Raw genomic sequence first — 16662 nt, 5'->3', positions numbered from 1 at the left:
GAGACCAGTGCCCTGTCCTTGCGGAGTGTCCCAGATCTGAGCCTGTCACTTGATGGGCTGTGGACGATGGAGGAGTCTTTCCTCTCCCTGAAGAGAATGGGCATCCGTGGCCCGCCCCTTGCCTCTCCATCACTGGTGATAAACACGGTGGCCGTGGTGACAAATCTAATTAAGTCGCCTCTATCCGTTTGTCCTTCCGTGCCCTCCCCGTCGGCATCCCGCTTGCAGGCTGGACAGTATTAGACACTCGGTCACACTGCATGGGTCTCTCCTTCTCCAGGGGTCGTGTCCCGCTGAGCTCTGGGCGCTGTGGGTGTTTTCGTGGTCAGTTAGCCTCAGAGTCTGGCCTTTGCCTTCGCCTCACGCTGTGGCCCTAGCCACGTCCCCGTGTGGTCTGGGCCTCAGTCTCCCCATCTAGGAGACCCTTTGGAAGGCCCTGGCAGTCATAGTGTCTTTGCTTCTCTACTTGTCGCCTCAGCGGGTAAGAGTGCCTCTCTACTTGTTGCCTCGTTTACCTGCGTTGTCTAACTCAGGGCTGGCCTCAGTGGGTAAGAGAAAGTAACAGTGCAATGAATAAACACACAGAACTCTTAGTTTCGAGAGGAAAGAGCCCGATCAAGGTCTTTAAACATGCCACCTCCCACTTCACATCGTACAACCCAAGGGGAAGGGGCAGCAAATGGGCATGAGACTGGGACAGTGGGCAGGATGGGTTTCTCCCCTCCCGTCGCCATTTACCGAGCCAACACTTGCCGAGAAAAAGGTGGCAGTGGTGCAAAGAAGCTGCAAAAAGCTGGGCTCAAATGCTGGCTCTTTTTTCCCATCCTGTGTGACCAGGGACCCTGAGCAAGTGGCTTAACATCTCTGAACTCGTCCCCTGCGTTTGGAAGGGAATCGAATGAAAGGCGATCAAAGCCCACCACACGCTGCTGGTCCGGTTGGATTCTCATGGCCTCCTGGGCCTTGCTGGTAGTTTTGAGCCCATTTCACAGAGAGAACACTGAGACTCCATGCACTCAAGAGCAGTGCAGGGCCACACTGCGCCTGTTTCACCGTCAGCAGGCTTCAGAACCGGGGCCCTCTTCCTGCTGCACCATGGGGACGGGACTCTACACCCCGGCGGCCCCATGTGGCTCTGAGCAGCCAGGGAGGTGCTGCATTTGTTCGAAGTGGCTTGTGGACTCTCAGTGACGGTGGGCATGCAGATCCCTGTGCTGACAGGGCTGTCGGACCTGGGAAGCTTTCCAGCAAGTAGAGGATGTGAGAAGCGGGCACAGAGACACGGGACTATCTCAGACCAACTCAGATGCCGTGGGCGGCTGCATGGGCCCCCGAAGCCAGCCCTGTCTAGAACTTCGGTTTTGAAACAGACCCGGGGAGAAGAAGAAAGTCCGGAGAAGATTGGAAGGAGATGGAAAAGGTGGGCTCACGTACCCCCATCCCATGGGGGGTTTCCCCAGTGTGACTCCTGTTTCATACCTGTTCCCCAAATGGGTCACACACGAGCCCCATGCTGCCTCCCACAAATCTGGTAGAGACATATTTATTTAACAGGCATGAAGGAAAAATAGGACTAGCACGGCAACCTTGTGGTTTCATGGATGTTAATCTTAGGGCAGGGCTGGAGGAAGTAGTGTGGGGGTAATTCACAGGGCTGAATAAATGACAGGTGCCAGGCTCAGGGCCGGGGAGAATAACTGGAGGTTGGAAGCCACCGTGCTAAATCAGCGCCCCCCTCCCCGGTTACGGGTACTGCACCCCAGAGTTGTCAGATGAGCGAATCAAAATATAGGATGCCCGCGGCGCCTGGGTGGCTCAGTCGGTTAAGCGTCTGACTTTAGCTCGGGTCATGATCTGACGGCTCGTGAATTCGAGCCCTGCGTCGGGCTCGGTGCTGACAGCTCAGAGCGTGGAGCCTGCTTTGGATTCTGTGTCTCCCTCTCTCTCTGCTCCTCCCCTGCTTGCCCTCTGTCCTCTCTCTCTCTCAAAAATAAATAAACATTAAAAAAATTATATATATATATGTGTGTGTATATATATATATACACACACACATATATATATATGATTCCTGTCGAAATTTGTTTCAGATATACCACGAGTACTTATTTTTTTAAAAACATTTATTTATTGTTGAGAGACCGAGCGAGACAGAGCATGAGCAGGGGAGGGGCAGAGTGAGAGGGAGACACAGAATCCCAAGCAGGCTCCAGGCTCTGAGCTGTCAGCACAGAGCCCGACGTGGGACTCGAACCCATGAACTGTGAGATCATGACCCAAGCCAAAGTCAGACACTTAACCGACTGAGCCACTCAGGTGCCCCACAGTGAGTACTTATTTTAGTGTATATTCGTCCCATGCAGAGTTTGAGATGTTCCCCACCAAGCCTCTCTGGAGGGCTGGGTAGACCTCATGGAATTGAGTTGTCCTTCCCCTGGCTCCCCCTCCCCGGGACCTGCAGGGAGAGGCTTTTGCACAAAAGGATGCCCTGACATATCTGGTCTCTCAGATGCTAGTTCCTTTAATTAAACTGCTGGGATGGAAATAAAGTGTGTGAGGAAGATTAAAATTGATTCCTTTAGCTTAACAAAAGCCAAAGCTCTTGAGAGAGATACTTAAGGAGCCAGAACCCTTGAGCAGAGGGAGAGTACAGGCTGGGGCTGCAGCCCAGAGCTGTAGGGGCAGGTGGGTTGGCCGAGCGGGCCTGTGCAGAGGGCCGAGGTGGAGGCGCTAACACACGGCAGGCCGTGTCACAAGGTGGGGGCAGGGGGCGGGGGGGTGCTGGAAGCGCCTTCCATCCTCAGCAAGGCCCAAGTGCCCGCAGAAGTTCTTCTGCAAGCTCTGCTGCTAAGCATCTGAGAAAGCCAAGCCAGAGGCCAGGATGGGGCTGCGGAGGCCAGGGCGGGAAGTGGCAAAATCTGTACCTTGGTGCATAAGCACTTATTGAGCGCTTGCTGTATGCCAAGCCCAGAACCAGGTGTTGGGTCTCATCTCAGGCTCTTCCCAAGGAAACCAGCTGGGGCCGCCTAAGTTCTCAGGAGCCTGGGTTCACACCAAGGGAGTCCAAAGAGGCAGAAAGAGACTGAGAATTGGAGGTATCTCTGGGGACACTGGGAAACGACGCTGATGCTGTAGGCATGCGGAGGAGGACAGTTCTGGGGTAGCACCCCATTTTTATGCCCAAGGAAACCGAGGCACAGAAGCTTTTGGGGGATTTGCTTGAGCTCACAGGGCATGGAAGTAGCAGAGTCAGGATTTGAACCCGGGTCTGATGTCTTTGAAACCCTTAACCCTTAGTGCTCTTCTGCCTCCTGGATCGTGGTGGGTCATTGAGGTTTTGGAGCAGAGAAGGATGTCGTGCGAGCAAAAAGTCGAGGGCAAGTTAACCTGGCACCAGGGCTGAGGCCAGTTTAGAAGTTAATGCGCGGAGGAGGGGTGCTGGCTCAGGAACCTAGGTGTGAGGAGAAGGAGACCCAGGTTGGGGGGCCCCCAGGGGTGGGGGGAGGTGAAGATTGGGTGACACCTGCTGAAGGGTTACCAGGGGGAGTAAAGGCAGAGGTGACGATGGGGCGGGTTTTCAGACCTGGGTGCTGCAGGCAGGGCTGGGGAGTGACGGCAGGATGGTGGCTTTGGACGCGTGTCCCCGGGCAGAGCTCCTGACAGCAGCTGAGTAGGAGAAGGCTCTAGGGCCTTGGGGCCATGTCAGCGTGGGTCTGCCTGCCTCCTTTCCACTAGCTCTGTGACCGCCAACTATTTACTTAACCTCTCTGAGCCCCCGTTTTCTCTCCGGTGGCATGAAGAGCAGTGATACCTCCTTTGCAGGATGTTGAGGATATTAAATAAGGAAAAAATGTACAAAGGGATGAACAAGGTACTCGATGCACAGTCAGCATCTGGTGAATAGTGGCTTGAACCTGGGGCTCCAGGCTGGTGTCCTCTTCTGGGCGCCGCTGGGCTGCCGCAGAGATGGTCCTGGTGCTGGGAACGGGTGTCTGACTTTTCATTCATCGGATGAATTTTTGTCGAAATCTCACTGTGTGCCAGGCCCCGGGGACCGTGTGGAGAGGCTGATGGGAGAACCCAATTACAGCCCCGAACTGAGCCCGCTCTCGAGTTGGAGCAGCAGGAGAGCAGGGGCGGGGCTGTCTTGCTCAGCACGGTGTCCCCGCACAGAGCCTGGCGCCTGGTAGGTGCGAGGTATATGTTGAAGGGGCTTGTGGGGGCAAAGGGGCGGCGGGCCTTCTCAGAGCACATCCGCGCTGGTGCAGAGGGGAGACGCCAAGACTGCATTTGCCTCCGCTTTCTGTACTGGAAACTCCCCACCTGCAGGCGAGATGTTGAAGGAAAGACAAGAAACTGGAGACCAGGGTTCTGATCCTCAGCCTCGTCATTGCATCTTCTTCTCTCCTCCTTTTCTTCGAAATTCCCAAGTGGCTCGCCTTTTCCAAATTCTGCTTTGAAAAAAGCTGGGGAAACCCTCTGGGGTTGGTCCTGTGCCATAAGCAGGCTGGGAAGCTGGAGAGAAGGAAAAGAAGGCAGGAATGATCGGCGTTAGGAGGCTGCCCTTCAAGGCCCTGATGGGGAGCAGCCCTGGGCGCCCCCTCCAGGAGAAGCAGGGAAGAGAAACACCCGACCTTCTGTGTGGACCATTCTGGGAGTCTGTCGGATGCCCCACCTCACTCTAAGCCGTCTTCCCCTCCAGCCTCTTGTAATTCTGTCTCAGGTTTATTTTTATGGGGCAGCTACTTTTTTTCCTCTTATTTTTTTTTTAAATCCTTTCACTAATGTGAAAAATGTGTTTTTGCATTACAAAATAAAACTGCCTACTTGTAAGAATCCAAGCAACATGTTATTGCTTTAACGGGAGGCTACTTTTCTCACTTACTGCTTCTTTCGTGAGTAAATGAAACTGTTGTTTGTATTTTAAGGAAATGTGCTCATGCCTGAGGTAAACATCTCAACCCTGTAGAAGCGAGAAAGGAAGTAATGGAAGTATGCCTTCACATCTGTCCCCGAGTCCTACCCCCCTGTATCATCCCCCACCAGGCCTCTGGGATGGCTGTTTTCTTCTAGATAAGGGGACCCCCAGGAATCTTGTAGATCCACCTCTCTAAATCATTGCTAGGTCGAGGGGAGGTAGCCCTTTCTAGTGACAGGAGCATGGGCTCAAGATCAGGATGGGAAAGTTGACTCTGCCATTGACTTGCTGTGTGACCCTCAGGCATCCTCATAACCTCTCTGGGCCTCCGTGACTTCCTCGTCAGGCTGGCCAGGCGGAGAACCGGGATCGGGGCTCTGAAGCCCCTGGCATGAGTCAGTGTCTACAAGCAGCCCAGGCATTACTCTGTTGTTTGGTGGTCTTGGCAGGTTGGGGACCAGATTCTGGAGGTCAACGGGCGGAGCTTTCTCAACGTCCTGCATGACGAGGCGGTCAGGCTGCTCAAGTCATCCCAGCACCTGATCCTGACGGTGAAGGACGTCGGGAGGCTGCCCCATGCCCGCACCACTGTGGATGAGACCAAGTGGATTGCCAGTTCCCGGATTGGGGACACCACCACGAACTCAGCAGGGTCTGGCAGCATTGCTCACTCTGAGCCCCGGGACCGAAAGCCAGTGATGCCCACTCCCATCCCTTCAGCACACCCTGATCCCTAAAGATTCCGAGAGCCTGGGGTCCCATCCCAGGGTCCTTTGCATTTGTAAGGCGTGACCTTGGGCACATCCCTTCTCCTCTCCTGGCCCGTTTCCCATGGAAAGCTGAACTGCATAAGCCAACTCTCTTATCCTGTATTTCCCTGGGGCAAATCACTTAACTTAATCCTGGGCCCTTAGATGCTTCGTCTGAAAAGTGGGGAGCATAACCCCTGCCCCCATCCAGCTCTGGGAATGAGGAACCCTGTGAGTCACCCGAAGAAAAGGGTCGTGGGAGTCATAAAGTGACCACAGTTGCCAATGGCTGTGTACTTGCTGATAGCCTCACGCGTCAGCTTTGGGTTTCTAATCAGAAGTCTCAGACTGGTTGGTGGCCTCCCGGGCCAGATGCACCCAGAGCATCTCCTTCCCCTTCTTCCCTCCTTCTCTCCTGTCTCCTTTCTTGTTCACCAGCACGGTATCATAATTTTTTAATTTAGCTGCCAACATTTAAAAAGGCATCCGGTTTCCCATCAAAAAACAAAAACAAAAACCCTGACTTCTGGCTGCTGCTTTAAAATCAGGAATTCTAGCAGCTTGAGCGCATGTTTCTTCATGAAATTGGGCTGGAGCTGAGCTACACCTGCGAGTTGCATCTCTGGGTCTCCAGTTGGCCCCTGTCCTCACCCACCCTCCCTAGGGTTGGCCTTGACCCCGAGGCCACGGGTCTTTTGCTGTTTATTGTCTCCTGTCCTTGTGTTACCTGCCTGGTCCTGTAGGGCTGCTGAGCCAGGAGTTCACCTCACGTGGTTTTAGAAATGCTGCCCCCGTGCTTGATGAGGGGTCTGGAAGCCGCTCATCTGCCCAGGGGTTCGTATGCCCTTGAGTAGCCCCAGCGAGTGGAGGCCATGGTACTCTCAACACTTTTGCTCACCCCGCTCCAGATTGGCTTTTCCCTTGCTGGTGGTGCCTGTTAGAACTGCTCGGCCATGCAGCTGAACACGTTTCTCTTTCTCATAGGTTTCCTGGGGATCTTACAACGGAAGGGACAAACAAGGTAGGGAGCTCTCCGTCATTGGTTATCTGTAGCTTCTTCATACACCCCCGTGTAGGGGGCTCTGGGCCTGGCAGGTGCATGGAGCCACTCACGTGCATGATCTCATTTCATTTGAGCAGCCCGCCGACTGTCCGTTCGTCTGTCCTCCCTTACATTCCTCACACATCTGTGAGCACCACCAGGTTCCAGGTACCAGGGCTAATGGCACTGAACAGAACAGGTCAATTCCTGCCCTCATGGAGGAGGGTATACCTAGTGAAAGAGACCCCCACACGTAAAAAAAATCCTGCACACGTGTCTAATCACAGAAGACGTTCAGTGCCATCAGGCAAGGTGCTGGGGAGCGTGGGAGAGACTAACAGATGGGACACCTGATTTAGGTGGTGAGAGGCAGAGGGGCGAGTGAGGACTCTGTGAATCGGTGACACGATACTCGGGCTGTGAACTGAATGTTACATAGGAGTAGCCAGAACAAAGTCCGGTGCAGGAGCCTGAGGGGACAGCATGTGCCAGAGCCCCGCTGTGCCAAAAAGGTGGCTTGTTGGAGGCAAGGAGAGTGTAAGGGGGTGTGGCGAGCAAAGAGGAGCGGGGAACAGAGTGATGGCAGGCAGGGTCCCCAGATCACATGGGGGCTCTGTGGGCCCGTAAGAGGTTTGGCATCTAACCACGGAAAGGCTTAAGCAGGGGAGCAAGACGACGCGATTCCTATTATTACAAGATCATTTCAGCAGCTCTGCATAGGTGATGGGGGAGGCAGAGGGGAGGAGCGGGGACACCCTCCCCCCCAATGGCATCTTAGTCACACCTCCCAGTGACTCCTGAGGCAGTGGCGAGGAGGGGGTGGAGAGTGTGTGCAGATCTGCACCATATTTTGGAAGTAAGGTTACTGTTATCCCCAGTTTACCAAGGGAGATACTGAAACCTGGAGAATAAATTGGGAGCCATAATAAAATTGCTCGACTCTGATTGGTTTCAGGACCTGATGAGATAACGTATGTCAAAGTGCGGGCTAAGGCGTGAATGCCGTTTGTACCTGCGCACGGCCTCGTGGTCTGAGAACGGACCTGTAACTAACGTCTCCTGCAGGTGCACCGGGTAGGCCGAGGCCACAGAGGGACCCACCTCATCCCTCTGCACTGTGGTCACTGGCATGGCCTGGCCACTTGGCCCCAGAGCAGTTCAGAATTCCCAGACCCCCGTCTTCCTGTCTTTCAGCTGGGATTTTACAAGGGCCCGGCTGGCTCCCAGGTGACCCTGAGCAGCCTGGGCAACCAGACGCGCCTGCTGCTGGAGGAGCAGGCGCGGCACCTGCTGAATGAGCAGGAGCGAGCCACCATGGCCTACTACCTGGAGGAGTACCGTGGCGGGGGTGTCTCCGTGGAAGCCCTGGTCATGGCCCTGTTCGAGCTGCTCAACACGCACGCCAAGGTGACCCGAGCCCCTCCAGGGGCAAGGCAAAAGTCCTCCAGGGCTCGGCATCCTCCCTGCCTCCCTCCGTCCCCCACCCCTCTAGTGAGAACCCACAAAGAGTCGGGCTGAAACAGCCCTGGGCAGAGACTGGTGACCGAGGCAGCCAGGAAAGCCAGCCCATAGACTCCTGGGGACATAGTTAAAGTCCCCGGTGATGGGGGCCCCAGTGAAATAGCTGTCAATGCTGAGCATACATTTAGAGTCATCTGGATTGCTCTTCAAAAGCAGTGCCCGGGCCCCACCCCCCGGGCTGGTTAACTCCATATACCCGTGGATGGGAGTTTGCCACATCTCCCGGGCGATTGTGCCGTGCTGCCAGCTTTGAGAACCCTGCTCTGCTCTCGAGGAAGTCTGGGGCCCAGAAGCTGCACGAAGGAAGAAGTGATTAAATCCGCTGGGAGCAGTTGCATGCGGGAAGGCTTAAGGGAAGGGCATTCTGGGTGGGAGGGACAGCCAGGGGCTGCCCGGTGTGTTCAGGGAGCTGCAGTCACGCGTGCTTGCTGATAAGATGCCAGTGAGGACAGGGTGAGAGGGAAGCAGGAGTCAGATGATGCTGGCCCGGCCTTCAGGGTATTATGCTTGGACTTCTTCTAGGACAGTGGGGAGCCACAGGGGGTTAAGGAGGGAGGCCAGTGGTCAAGTTGGCACGCAGGTCATTGTGGGTAGCAGGGGACAGGTCCCATCTGCTGGCGAAACCCGGGCTGAGTGCCCTGTTTGTCCCCATGCCCAGTTCTCGCTCCTGTCCGAGGTGAGAGGCACCATCTCCCCCCAAGACCTGGACCGCTTCGACCACCTGGTGCTGAGGCGGGAGATCGAGTCCATGAAGGCACGGCAGCCCCCGGGCCCTGGGGCCGGGGACACCTACTCCACAGTCTCCTACAGCGACACGGGCTCATCCACAGGCAGCCATGGCACCTCCACCACTGTCAGCTCGGCCAGGGTGAGCTGCCCCGGCCCTGGCCCTGGCCCTGGCTCGAGCGCCAGCAAGGGTGGGGCGCCAAGATACTGGCTTTGCAGTGAGACCGACGTAGGCGTGAATCTCAGCACCACCCCTTAGCAGCTCTGTGCCTTGCCTTTCTGAGCCTCAGTTTCTTCCCTGGGAAAAAACCCCATCATCGCTGAGTGCCTGATGCGTGCCAGGCACGGCTGTGGGAGACAGCGAGTGAACGAGGCAGATGTGGCCCTGCCTCTTGGGCTCACGGTCTGGGGGTGGGGGGGGGGTGGGGAGGGTGCGCTCAGAGATAAAGGAGAAAAAGGCCGGTAATGAGACAAATAGAGAAAATAGTGACAGTCGTGGGAGGGTCCCACGAGAAACCGTGGCAGTGCATTCATGGTGGTCACGGTGATGGCATCTTCCCCGAGATACACCTTCTTGTCTTTGGAACCCACCTTGACTTTCACCCAGACTCGCCAGCCCTCCAGAAAAGCATCTGGTCCATCCTGGGTTCTGCTGCCAGGATGCTTAGAGGCAAATTAATCCCAGGAAGCCTTTGCAAGAAGGGGCAGAGAAAATGCCTTGCTGCTTGGTATGGGAACCAGGTGTCACCGTCTTTCTGGTAGGAAGAGCGGGGCTGGAGGTCAGGAGAGTTGGAGTGGCTCATGCTCTCCTTTCCTGTCTCTGGATCATTCCTCACCACTCTCCTGTGGAAGGGGCAGGGGAAAGCATGTTTCTCAAGCACTGCTGCTCCCAGACGCAGAATTGGAAGCTCTTACAGGTGGAATCTCAATCGACTCAGGACAGACGCAGTTAGTTGTCCTGCTGGAGGAACAGGAGCTCCAGGGGTGCAGTGACGTCCAAGGTTGCATACCGGTGGTTAGTGGGCACGGATGAGCTTGCACCCACCAGGAAACGGCCCTGGGGCAGCTCCCTTTGCTTTGCAGACTCCGTCTCCCAGCGTGGCTTTTTTGTTTTGTTTTGTTTTTAGCTCTGAGGATCTGAGTTTCTGGAGCAACTTCTATTCCTCTGCTTCCTACCCCTACCATTCTGAGTCACCTTCCTCCCCAGGAGTCCTTGTCCCTTCCTGGGGTGACCAGGAAGCTGCCAGGCATTCCTCTAGGGCTCTGGATGTGGCTGCATTGGAAGCAATGTCACGGTCCAGGATGAGCAGATCACTTCGGGGACAGGGAAGAGGCTGTTCCCCTCCTGGGGCTGTGTGTTTGGTTCTGTGCACATGCTTTGATGTGACACCCAGGTGATGAGCACGTTTTGGGTTGCAGGGACCTGGCCCGAGGGGCCATTTCCCTGTGGGTCCGACTCCACTGAGATTGGCCTTGGTAATGTCCATGTGGGGCTTCAGGAGCCATGAGCCAGTGCTCTAGAACCAGGGGATTGCAGCCTGTAATTCTGGGGGTGAGAGGTCCAGTGGGTGGGATGGGGCGTGTTCTAGCCTGGGAAGCAGGAGATTTAGGTTTAAGCCCTGGCTTCTCTGGGCCTCAGTTTCCCCACAGGTAGAATGGCCCAAGGTCCTTTGCCCAAGGCTCTGATGGCAGTCAGGGTAACTATTATGCCCAGCAGAGTGCTGGCCTGCAGTGGCCTTGCCCCAGCCCAGGGGTCTCCCCCATACCTGGGAAGTGCTGGCCCCCCACCCGTCTTGGCTCCATGCTTTACCGCCAAGTGCCTCAGTTTCCCCACTTGCACCGGGGCAGTGATGCTGCTGTGCCCAGCTTCTTGGGAAGATTAAATGATGAGTAATCTCCCTATTGGCACTAGCATCCCAGAACTGCCGTCCACACCCCTAGGGCAGGGGAAGCCTCTGCTCTTAACTGACTTCCCCCAACCTGGCTGGAGAAAACCACTTTGAGGATTTGTGTCTGCAGCCTTGCAGATACTTGGAGCCTTCTGGAAAGCACTGGGCTGAGGATCTGCCACCCCCCTCCAATCTTATCCAGTCTCAGGTGCTCTCACATGCACGGCCTGGGGCTCTATCCCTCAGACTCAGATCTTTGCTGCCGGCATAGGGCTTGGGCCCCTCTGAAATCCAGGTTTTCTCTGATCCAGTCTCCTGAACAAGGTCCTCCTTCAGGCTCTGCCGTTCATTAACACGTGTGACCTTGGACAAATCACTTCTCTTCTCTGAGCCTCAGTTTTTCCATCTGCCAAATGGGGGTGATGACCCAGCCCCGCCTGCTGGCAAGTCCCAGGGTTGCCCCAAGGGAAATGGCCATCTTCTGACAGGGGTTCTCAAGGACAGGCGTCATTTCTGCAGAGCCCTGGTGGCCCCTGTTTCCTTCAAGGAGGCAGTTATACTGAAAGAGTCCCAGTTATAGCAGCAGAGCCTTTTCTTCATCCGTCTTTTATTCCTGCCCAAAGCATTTAAAGGAAATAGAAAAGGGGTTTTAGAGAATTGTGTTTGTGTTGCCTTTCTCTGTGTGTGTGTGAGCATGCATGCATGTTTTGCAGGGTTTACTGCTGTACCCACCCCATCCCTAATATTTATTTGATGTATTTTTCTTTTTGCCTTTTGCCCACCCTTCCTCCCCAGGAGCGGCTGCTGTGGCTAATAGACCTGATGGAGGTACCGTCCTTCCTGCCGGGCGGGGCTGTGGGAGTCCCTTAGCCAGGGTGGAGGTCCGGGGCTGTGGCCCTGCCTGCCACTCCCTTACGTCTGCACCCAGCCCCGGTGGGGAACTGGGGTTCTTCTTGATGCTCACGGTCTCTCCTGTTTGCCAGTTCATCAGGCTTCCTCAGGCTCTGGAATGAGAATGCGCTCAGCTTAAACCCCAGCCCTGCCACCTCCTTGCTGTGTGACCTCGGAAAGTGATTTTACCTCTCTGAGCTCAGTTTTAGGATCTATAAAATGAGGATGATCATTTCTGTGCTGTGGGGCTGTTGAGAGACCTCTTGGCCTTTTTATATGTTATAAACTCTGTCTGGAATGTTCTCCTTCCCACTTCTCATGGCCGGGCTATCTCCTACGTGTACATCAGCCCCCTACGCCCACATGCTCCCTCTTCCCAGAAGACTTCCCTGATTTTCTGACTTCCCTGTGCCTCCTCCAGCCCCCTGGGTTTCCTATTGTCATGACTCTTGTCTCATTATATTCTAATAATGTTTACAAGCCTGGCTGGCTACTCCCCTTGACCACAGCAGTGATGACATCTGGAGTCACCGTTGAATCCCTAGTGCCCAGCCCAGAACCTGGCCCATATTAATAATTGGGGCCTTTTTAAAAAAATGTCTTATTTATTTATTTTTGAGAGAGAGAGAGACAGCACAAGCTCGGGAGGGGCAGAGAGATAAAGGGAGACACAGAACCCAAAGCAGGCTCCAGCCTCCGAGCTGTCAGCTCAGAGCCCAATGTGGGGCTCGAATCTACAAACCTTGAGATCATGACCTGAGCCAAAGTGGGATGCCTACCCGACTGAGCCACCCAGGCGCAGTTGGGGCCTTTCTCAATGATAGTAGTAGTTGGTATTTTAGAGAGTTCTCCGTGGGACTGTGATAATGCTTTCCAGGTGTATCTTTTTGAGCTTCCTAGTTACTAGGACTGGCAGGTACCGCCGTGATCTCCATTGTAAAGGGAAGAAAACAAATCCTAGAGAGAAGGGAGTCGCGCCAGGTCGCTCAGTGAGGGCATGGTAGAGTCAGGATTCAGTATTAACCTGTTCGTCACCAAGTGCCGGACGCTGGTCTGCAACACCAGCACGTATGTGTCCGTTAGCTTTTACTGCGGTGATGCTGAGTGACCCACAACCCCCCGAATCTGGATGGACAGAAGCCGAAGGCATTTCTTTCTTGCGGCCCAGACCCCATGCCTCATGGAGCTCACCTGCTTTCCTGTCTGTTAAAATGCCTGTCACACGGCTCTAACCTCCCCCCGAGTTTGTCCTCCCTGGTAAACAGGGAGACGCTGCTGGGATGCTGGCGGGGACCATATCTTTCTCCTGTCTGGGTGCCCAGTGCCAGCCTGGCTCTGGGACAGAGCCGGGGCCCGGGGATTGTGGAGCAGAGACTGAAATGAATCCGCACTCCCTGGCCGCTCAGGATTATCTTCTAACACTCCAGCCTTCGAAACGTCTCCCTCCCACATCGTAGGAAAATGTCCTCTGATCTGGTGTTCAGACTGGCCGAGTGGCAGGCAGCTGGCTCTTGTGACCCAGATGCCCCAGACAGTTGCCCTAAATGGAACCGGTTTCCATTTAGCCCCAGTTCTGTGGATCTCATGGTGCAGTTATCAATCCCAGGTTAAACGTGGCTCATTCCGCAGCCGTTTTCCCTCAGGCCAGACAAAATCGATCAAAGGAAATCAGATGCAGCCTTCCCCCATCGACAAATTGTGTTTATTTTCCATTTGTCTAATAGAGAGCCAGCCCTGGGAATTTTTCCTGCCTCCAGTGTCACTCCCCTCCCATACAGATGTCAGCCGGGGAAGCTGAGCAGAATAAAGGCCTGCATGCCGTTTCTTGAAGCCCTTATCTGGTGCCAGCCAGCCCGTGGCAGAGGGGCTTGGGCACACAGGCTCTGGAATTCCACAGACAGGCTGGCTCTCCCAGGTAGAAACCGTGTCACCTTGGACAGGTGACTTAAGCTTTTGAAGCCTCAGTTTCCATATCTGTACGCTGGCTGATAAGACCAGCCACGTGTGGATCGTCGTGAAGAATCCGTGAGCTCGGGAGCAGACTTGGAGGTGTGGAGTACTTGGGAACCCGTTCTGCTGATGCTCTAACGGCTGGGACAGGGCGCCACAGAGGCCTTCAGGGGAACAGCGTTTGTAGAGGCCCAGGCTAGCCCTGGACCTACAAAGCAGGTGCCGCTGGGGTCAGGGGTGGTGGACTTGCCCCAGGCTTAACCACAGCCCCTTTCCGCCTAGAATTGAGAGGTTTGCACGTCAGGCCTCTCGTGTGCCTGGAAAGGGGCTTCCCTAGCCCACCAAAGGATGCTGTAGCAGGGGCCCTGCCTCTAAAGGCCTACTGCTCCTGTTCCCATGAGGTGAGGTGGGAAGAGGGTGTGGCCGTCAGCACTTTGCTCCCCTGTGGCCCCCATACTTTCCTCCTCATCCAGGGCGAAAGGAGGGTGGAGAAGCTCAGGCCTGTCTCAGGCCCTCTCAGCTACAGAGATGCCCTGATTGTCAAGGCAGCTCTCTCCAGAAACAGGGAGCAGACAGTCAGAGGACCTTCCTCCTCCTCCTGTGTTCTGCCCTTGGTCCAGCCTGGATGGGTTTAGAGAGTCCTCTGCCGGGCAAGTCGTCCCCCAGTGGGGAGGCTGGGAGGATCCCAACCCTTCACCCATTCATCATCCACTCCTGCAGCAGGCATTCCCTGAGCACCTCCCACACGCCAGGCTCTGAGTGGGCCACTGGTCGCCGTGCGCAAAAGAGACGGCAGCACCTGCTGTCCCAAAGCTTAGCACGTCTAGTCGGGGAGGCAGCCTTGAATCAGATCACCTGCATAATCCTTGCTCTGACAAATGGGTCGAGGACTGGGGCCGTGACCAATCCAGGACGTGAGGGAAGAGATGTTTGAGCTGAGATCTGAAGTCACTGGCATCAGCCGGGCGATACACAAGGCAAGGCAGCTGAGGGGCCAGATCGGCACGTGCAAGGGCCCTGAGCTCGAGGCTTATGGACCCTGGAAGGAACCGTAGGAGGTCAGTAGGGCGAAGGGGAGAGGGTGGGGGGTGAGCAGCAGGAGCCGCCAGGGACTTGGGCTTAATCCTGAAACCGTGAAACACCACTGAGGGTCTTCAGTAAGGAAGTGACATGATGTTGTGTGCACTTTTTCTTTTTTTAAAGACAGCATGTGTGAGTAGGGGAAAGGGACAGAGAGAGAGAGAGAGAGTCCTAAGCAGGCTCCACGCTCTGCACAGAGCCCAACGTGGGACTTGATCCCACGACCCTGGGATCATGACCCGGGCGAAATCAAGACCCAGGCGCCCTTGTTTGCATCTTGTAAGATGCTTCCCATGTGTGTGGAGAGAGCTCAGGGGGGCGTGCAGATGGGGTGACCTGGCAGAGCTACTCCTGTGTCGTCAGGCAGGCTGGCTCTGTAGCCCGTGTCCCAGGAGGCCGCTCAGTGCCAGGTGGGGGCAGGGCGAGGCCAACTTGTCTGCTTGCGTCCAACAGCCCACTTCCTCCTGAGAGGCCTCGGCACGAGCCCCCTGCACCCTCAGAGCCATAAATTCCCCAGAGGCATTAGCGGGCATCGGGGCAGCTTTGCGTCAACGGGTGTCTGAAATAAGGAACGGACCTCGCGGGCAGCCCTTTGTGGTGCACTTGCCTCCGTGTGGGCGCTTGCGGGGCGGGGGTCCTGGAAGCCGTTTCCAGCAAACAAGCAAGTCGACATAGGCCAGCCCTGCCCCTCCAGAGCTTGATTCTGCCAGGCTGTGTTGCCTCCATTTATAAGGAAGGAGATGTGACATTTGGGTTGGAGGTTAATGCAGGTAGAGATGCGGTGTTTTCCCTCGGCCGGGTTCTTGGGTCACCACATCCCTCCTGGAGCCCTGCTTTCCAGCGCCTGTCTTAAGGGCTCTTCCAACACTGACCTGGAGATTCTGGGTCACACTCTCTGTCCGCTGAGTGAAGCCCTTGTCCTGAGGCCATTGGGAGGGAGATGCAGGACGACAGAAGGAAGCACGGTCTGTCTGCGCCACATGGGCCCTCCCGGGCACTTCTGTGGTTTGATGCTCAAGCACAAAGGCAGGAGCGGACAGCTGGTGAAAGCGCCCAGAGCTGGCCGGGCACCGGGGCAGTTCCCACGGCCTCGGCCACAGCGGCGAGTGTGGGTTCCAGTGCCCTGTTTGGGGATCCTCACTCTCCCAGTGCACCCCCCTGCCCTTCCCCATCAGCTTCCAGACTTCCAGCCCTACCCTGTGCTTGGAGAGCTCAGGAGCACAATGATCCTGTCTCTGCCAGCATGGCCGTCCCCCCAGGTTCCCACTCCATGTTCCTTACGGACCCCCCAGTCCTGTCCCCTTCACTCCAGGGAGGCTGGCCCTACCCAGCTCATGTCACTGTCAGGCCCCCTCCGACAACCCGACCTTCCTGGGCTGATCGCAGCCCCAGCTCTGGCTGGCACCATGCCTTGCTTTTCTCTGTCCTTCCTTGCTCTCCCCTTCTCCCTCCTGCCTTCCTTCTCTTCCTTCTCCCTTACTCCCCTCTCTGCTTTTCCTTTCTCTGTCCCTCCCACCGGCCTCCTACGGAAATCTTGGCCCCCATAAGTGACCTTCCAGGAAGTTTTGTGACTCAGAGTCTCAGTTTCCCCATATCCAGAGGCCTCTGGTGCATTTAGGGGCAGAGCTGGGGGGAGCCCGTTGTCCTGACATCAGCGTAAAGAAGCAAGAAGAACAAAGAGCTGAAAATAGCACCTTTACGTAAGAGCCCTCCTGTCCTAATGAAGGGATGTAGGGGAGAGATAGCAGGGCGTTGGGCAGGAGCAGGGGGAAGGGAGGGGAGAGCCTCGTTTTGCTGAGGTGATACCTGGGCCAGGAAGCAGTAGCACTTCCAGAACTGTGAGTCCACCTGGCAGAGGTCAGCACAGGTGATTGCCTTCCACCGTCTCACTTTATT

General features: G+C 55.7%; 1 protein-coding gene across 4 annotated transcripts in view; it reads left to right on the top strand.

The window, feature by feature from the left end:
• WHRN (whirlin) overlaps positions 1-16662 on the top strand; it is a 95815-nt gene that overhangs the window by 68330 nt on the left and 10823 nt on the right. For 2 of the 4 annotated variants that reach the window (XM_042912527.1, XM_042912526.1), the window contains exons 4-8: positions 5368-5570; positions 6652-6688; positions 7904-8116; positions 8889-9098; positions 11641-11673. In XM_042912527.1, the coding sequence (XP_042768461.1) occupies positions 5368-5570; positions 6652-6688; positions 7904-8116; positions 8889-9098; positions 11641-11673 (696 nt within the window). The remainder of the gene's footprint in view (positions 1-5367; positions 5571-6651; positions 6689-7903; positions 8117-8888; positions 9099-11640; positions 11674-16662) is intronic. The other 2 variants (XM_042912529.1, XM_042912528.1) reach the window with 1 other exon arrangement.

This window comes from Panthera leo, chromosome D4, assembly GCF_018350215.1.
Source record: "Panthera leo isolate Ple1 chromosome D4, P.leo_Ple1_pat1.1, whole genome shotgun sequence".
Lineage (NCBI taxonomy): Eukaryota > Metazoa > Chordata > Mammalia > Carnivora > Felidae > Panthera > Panthera leo.
This window is presented reverse-complemented; position numbering and strand designations above follow the sequence as displayed.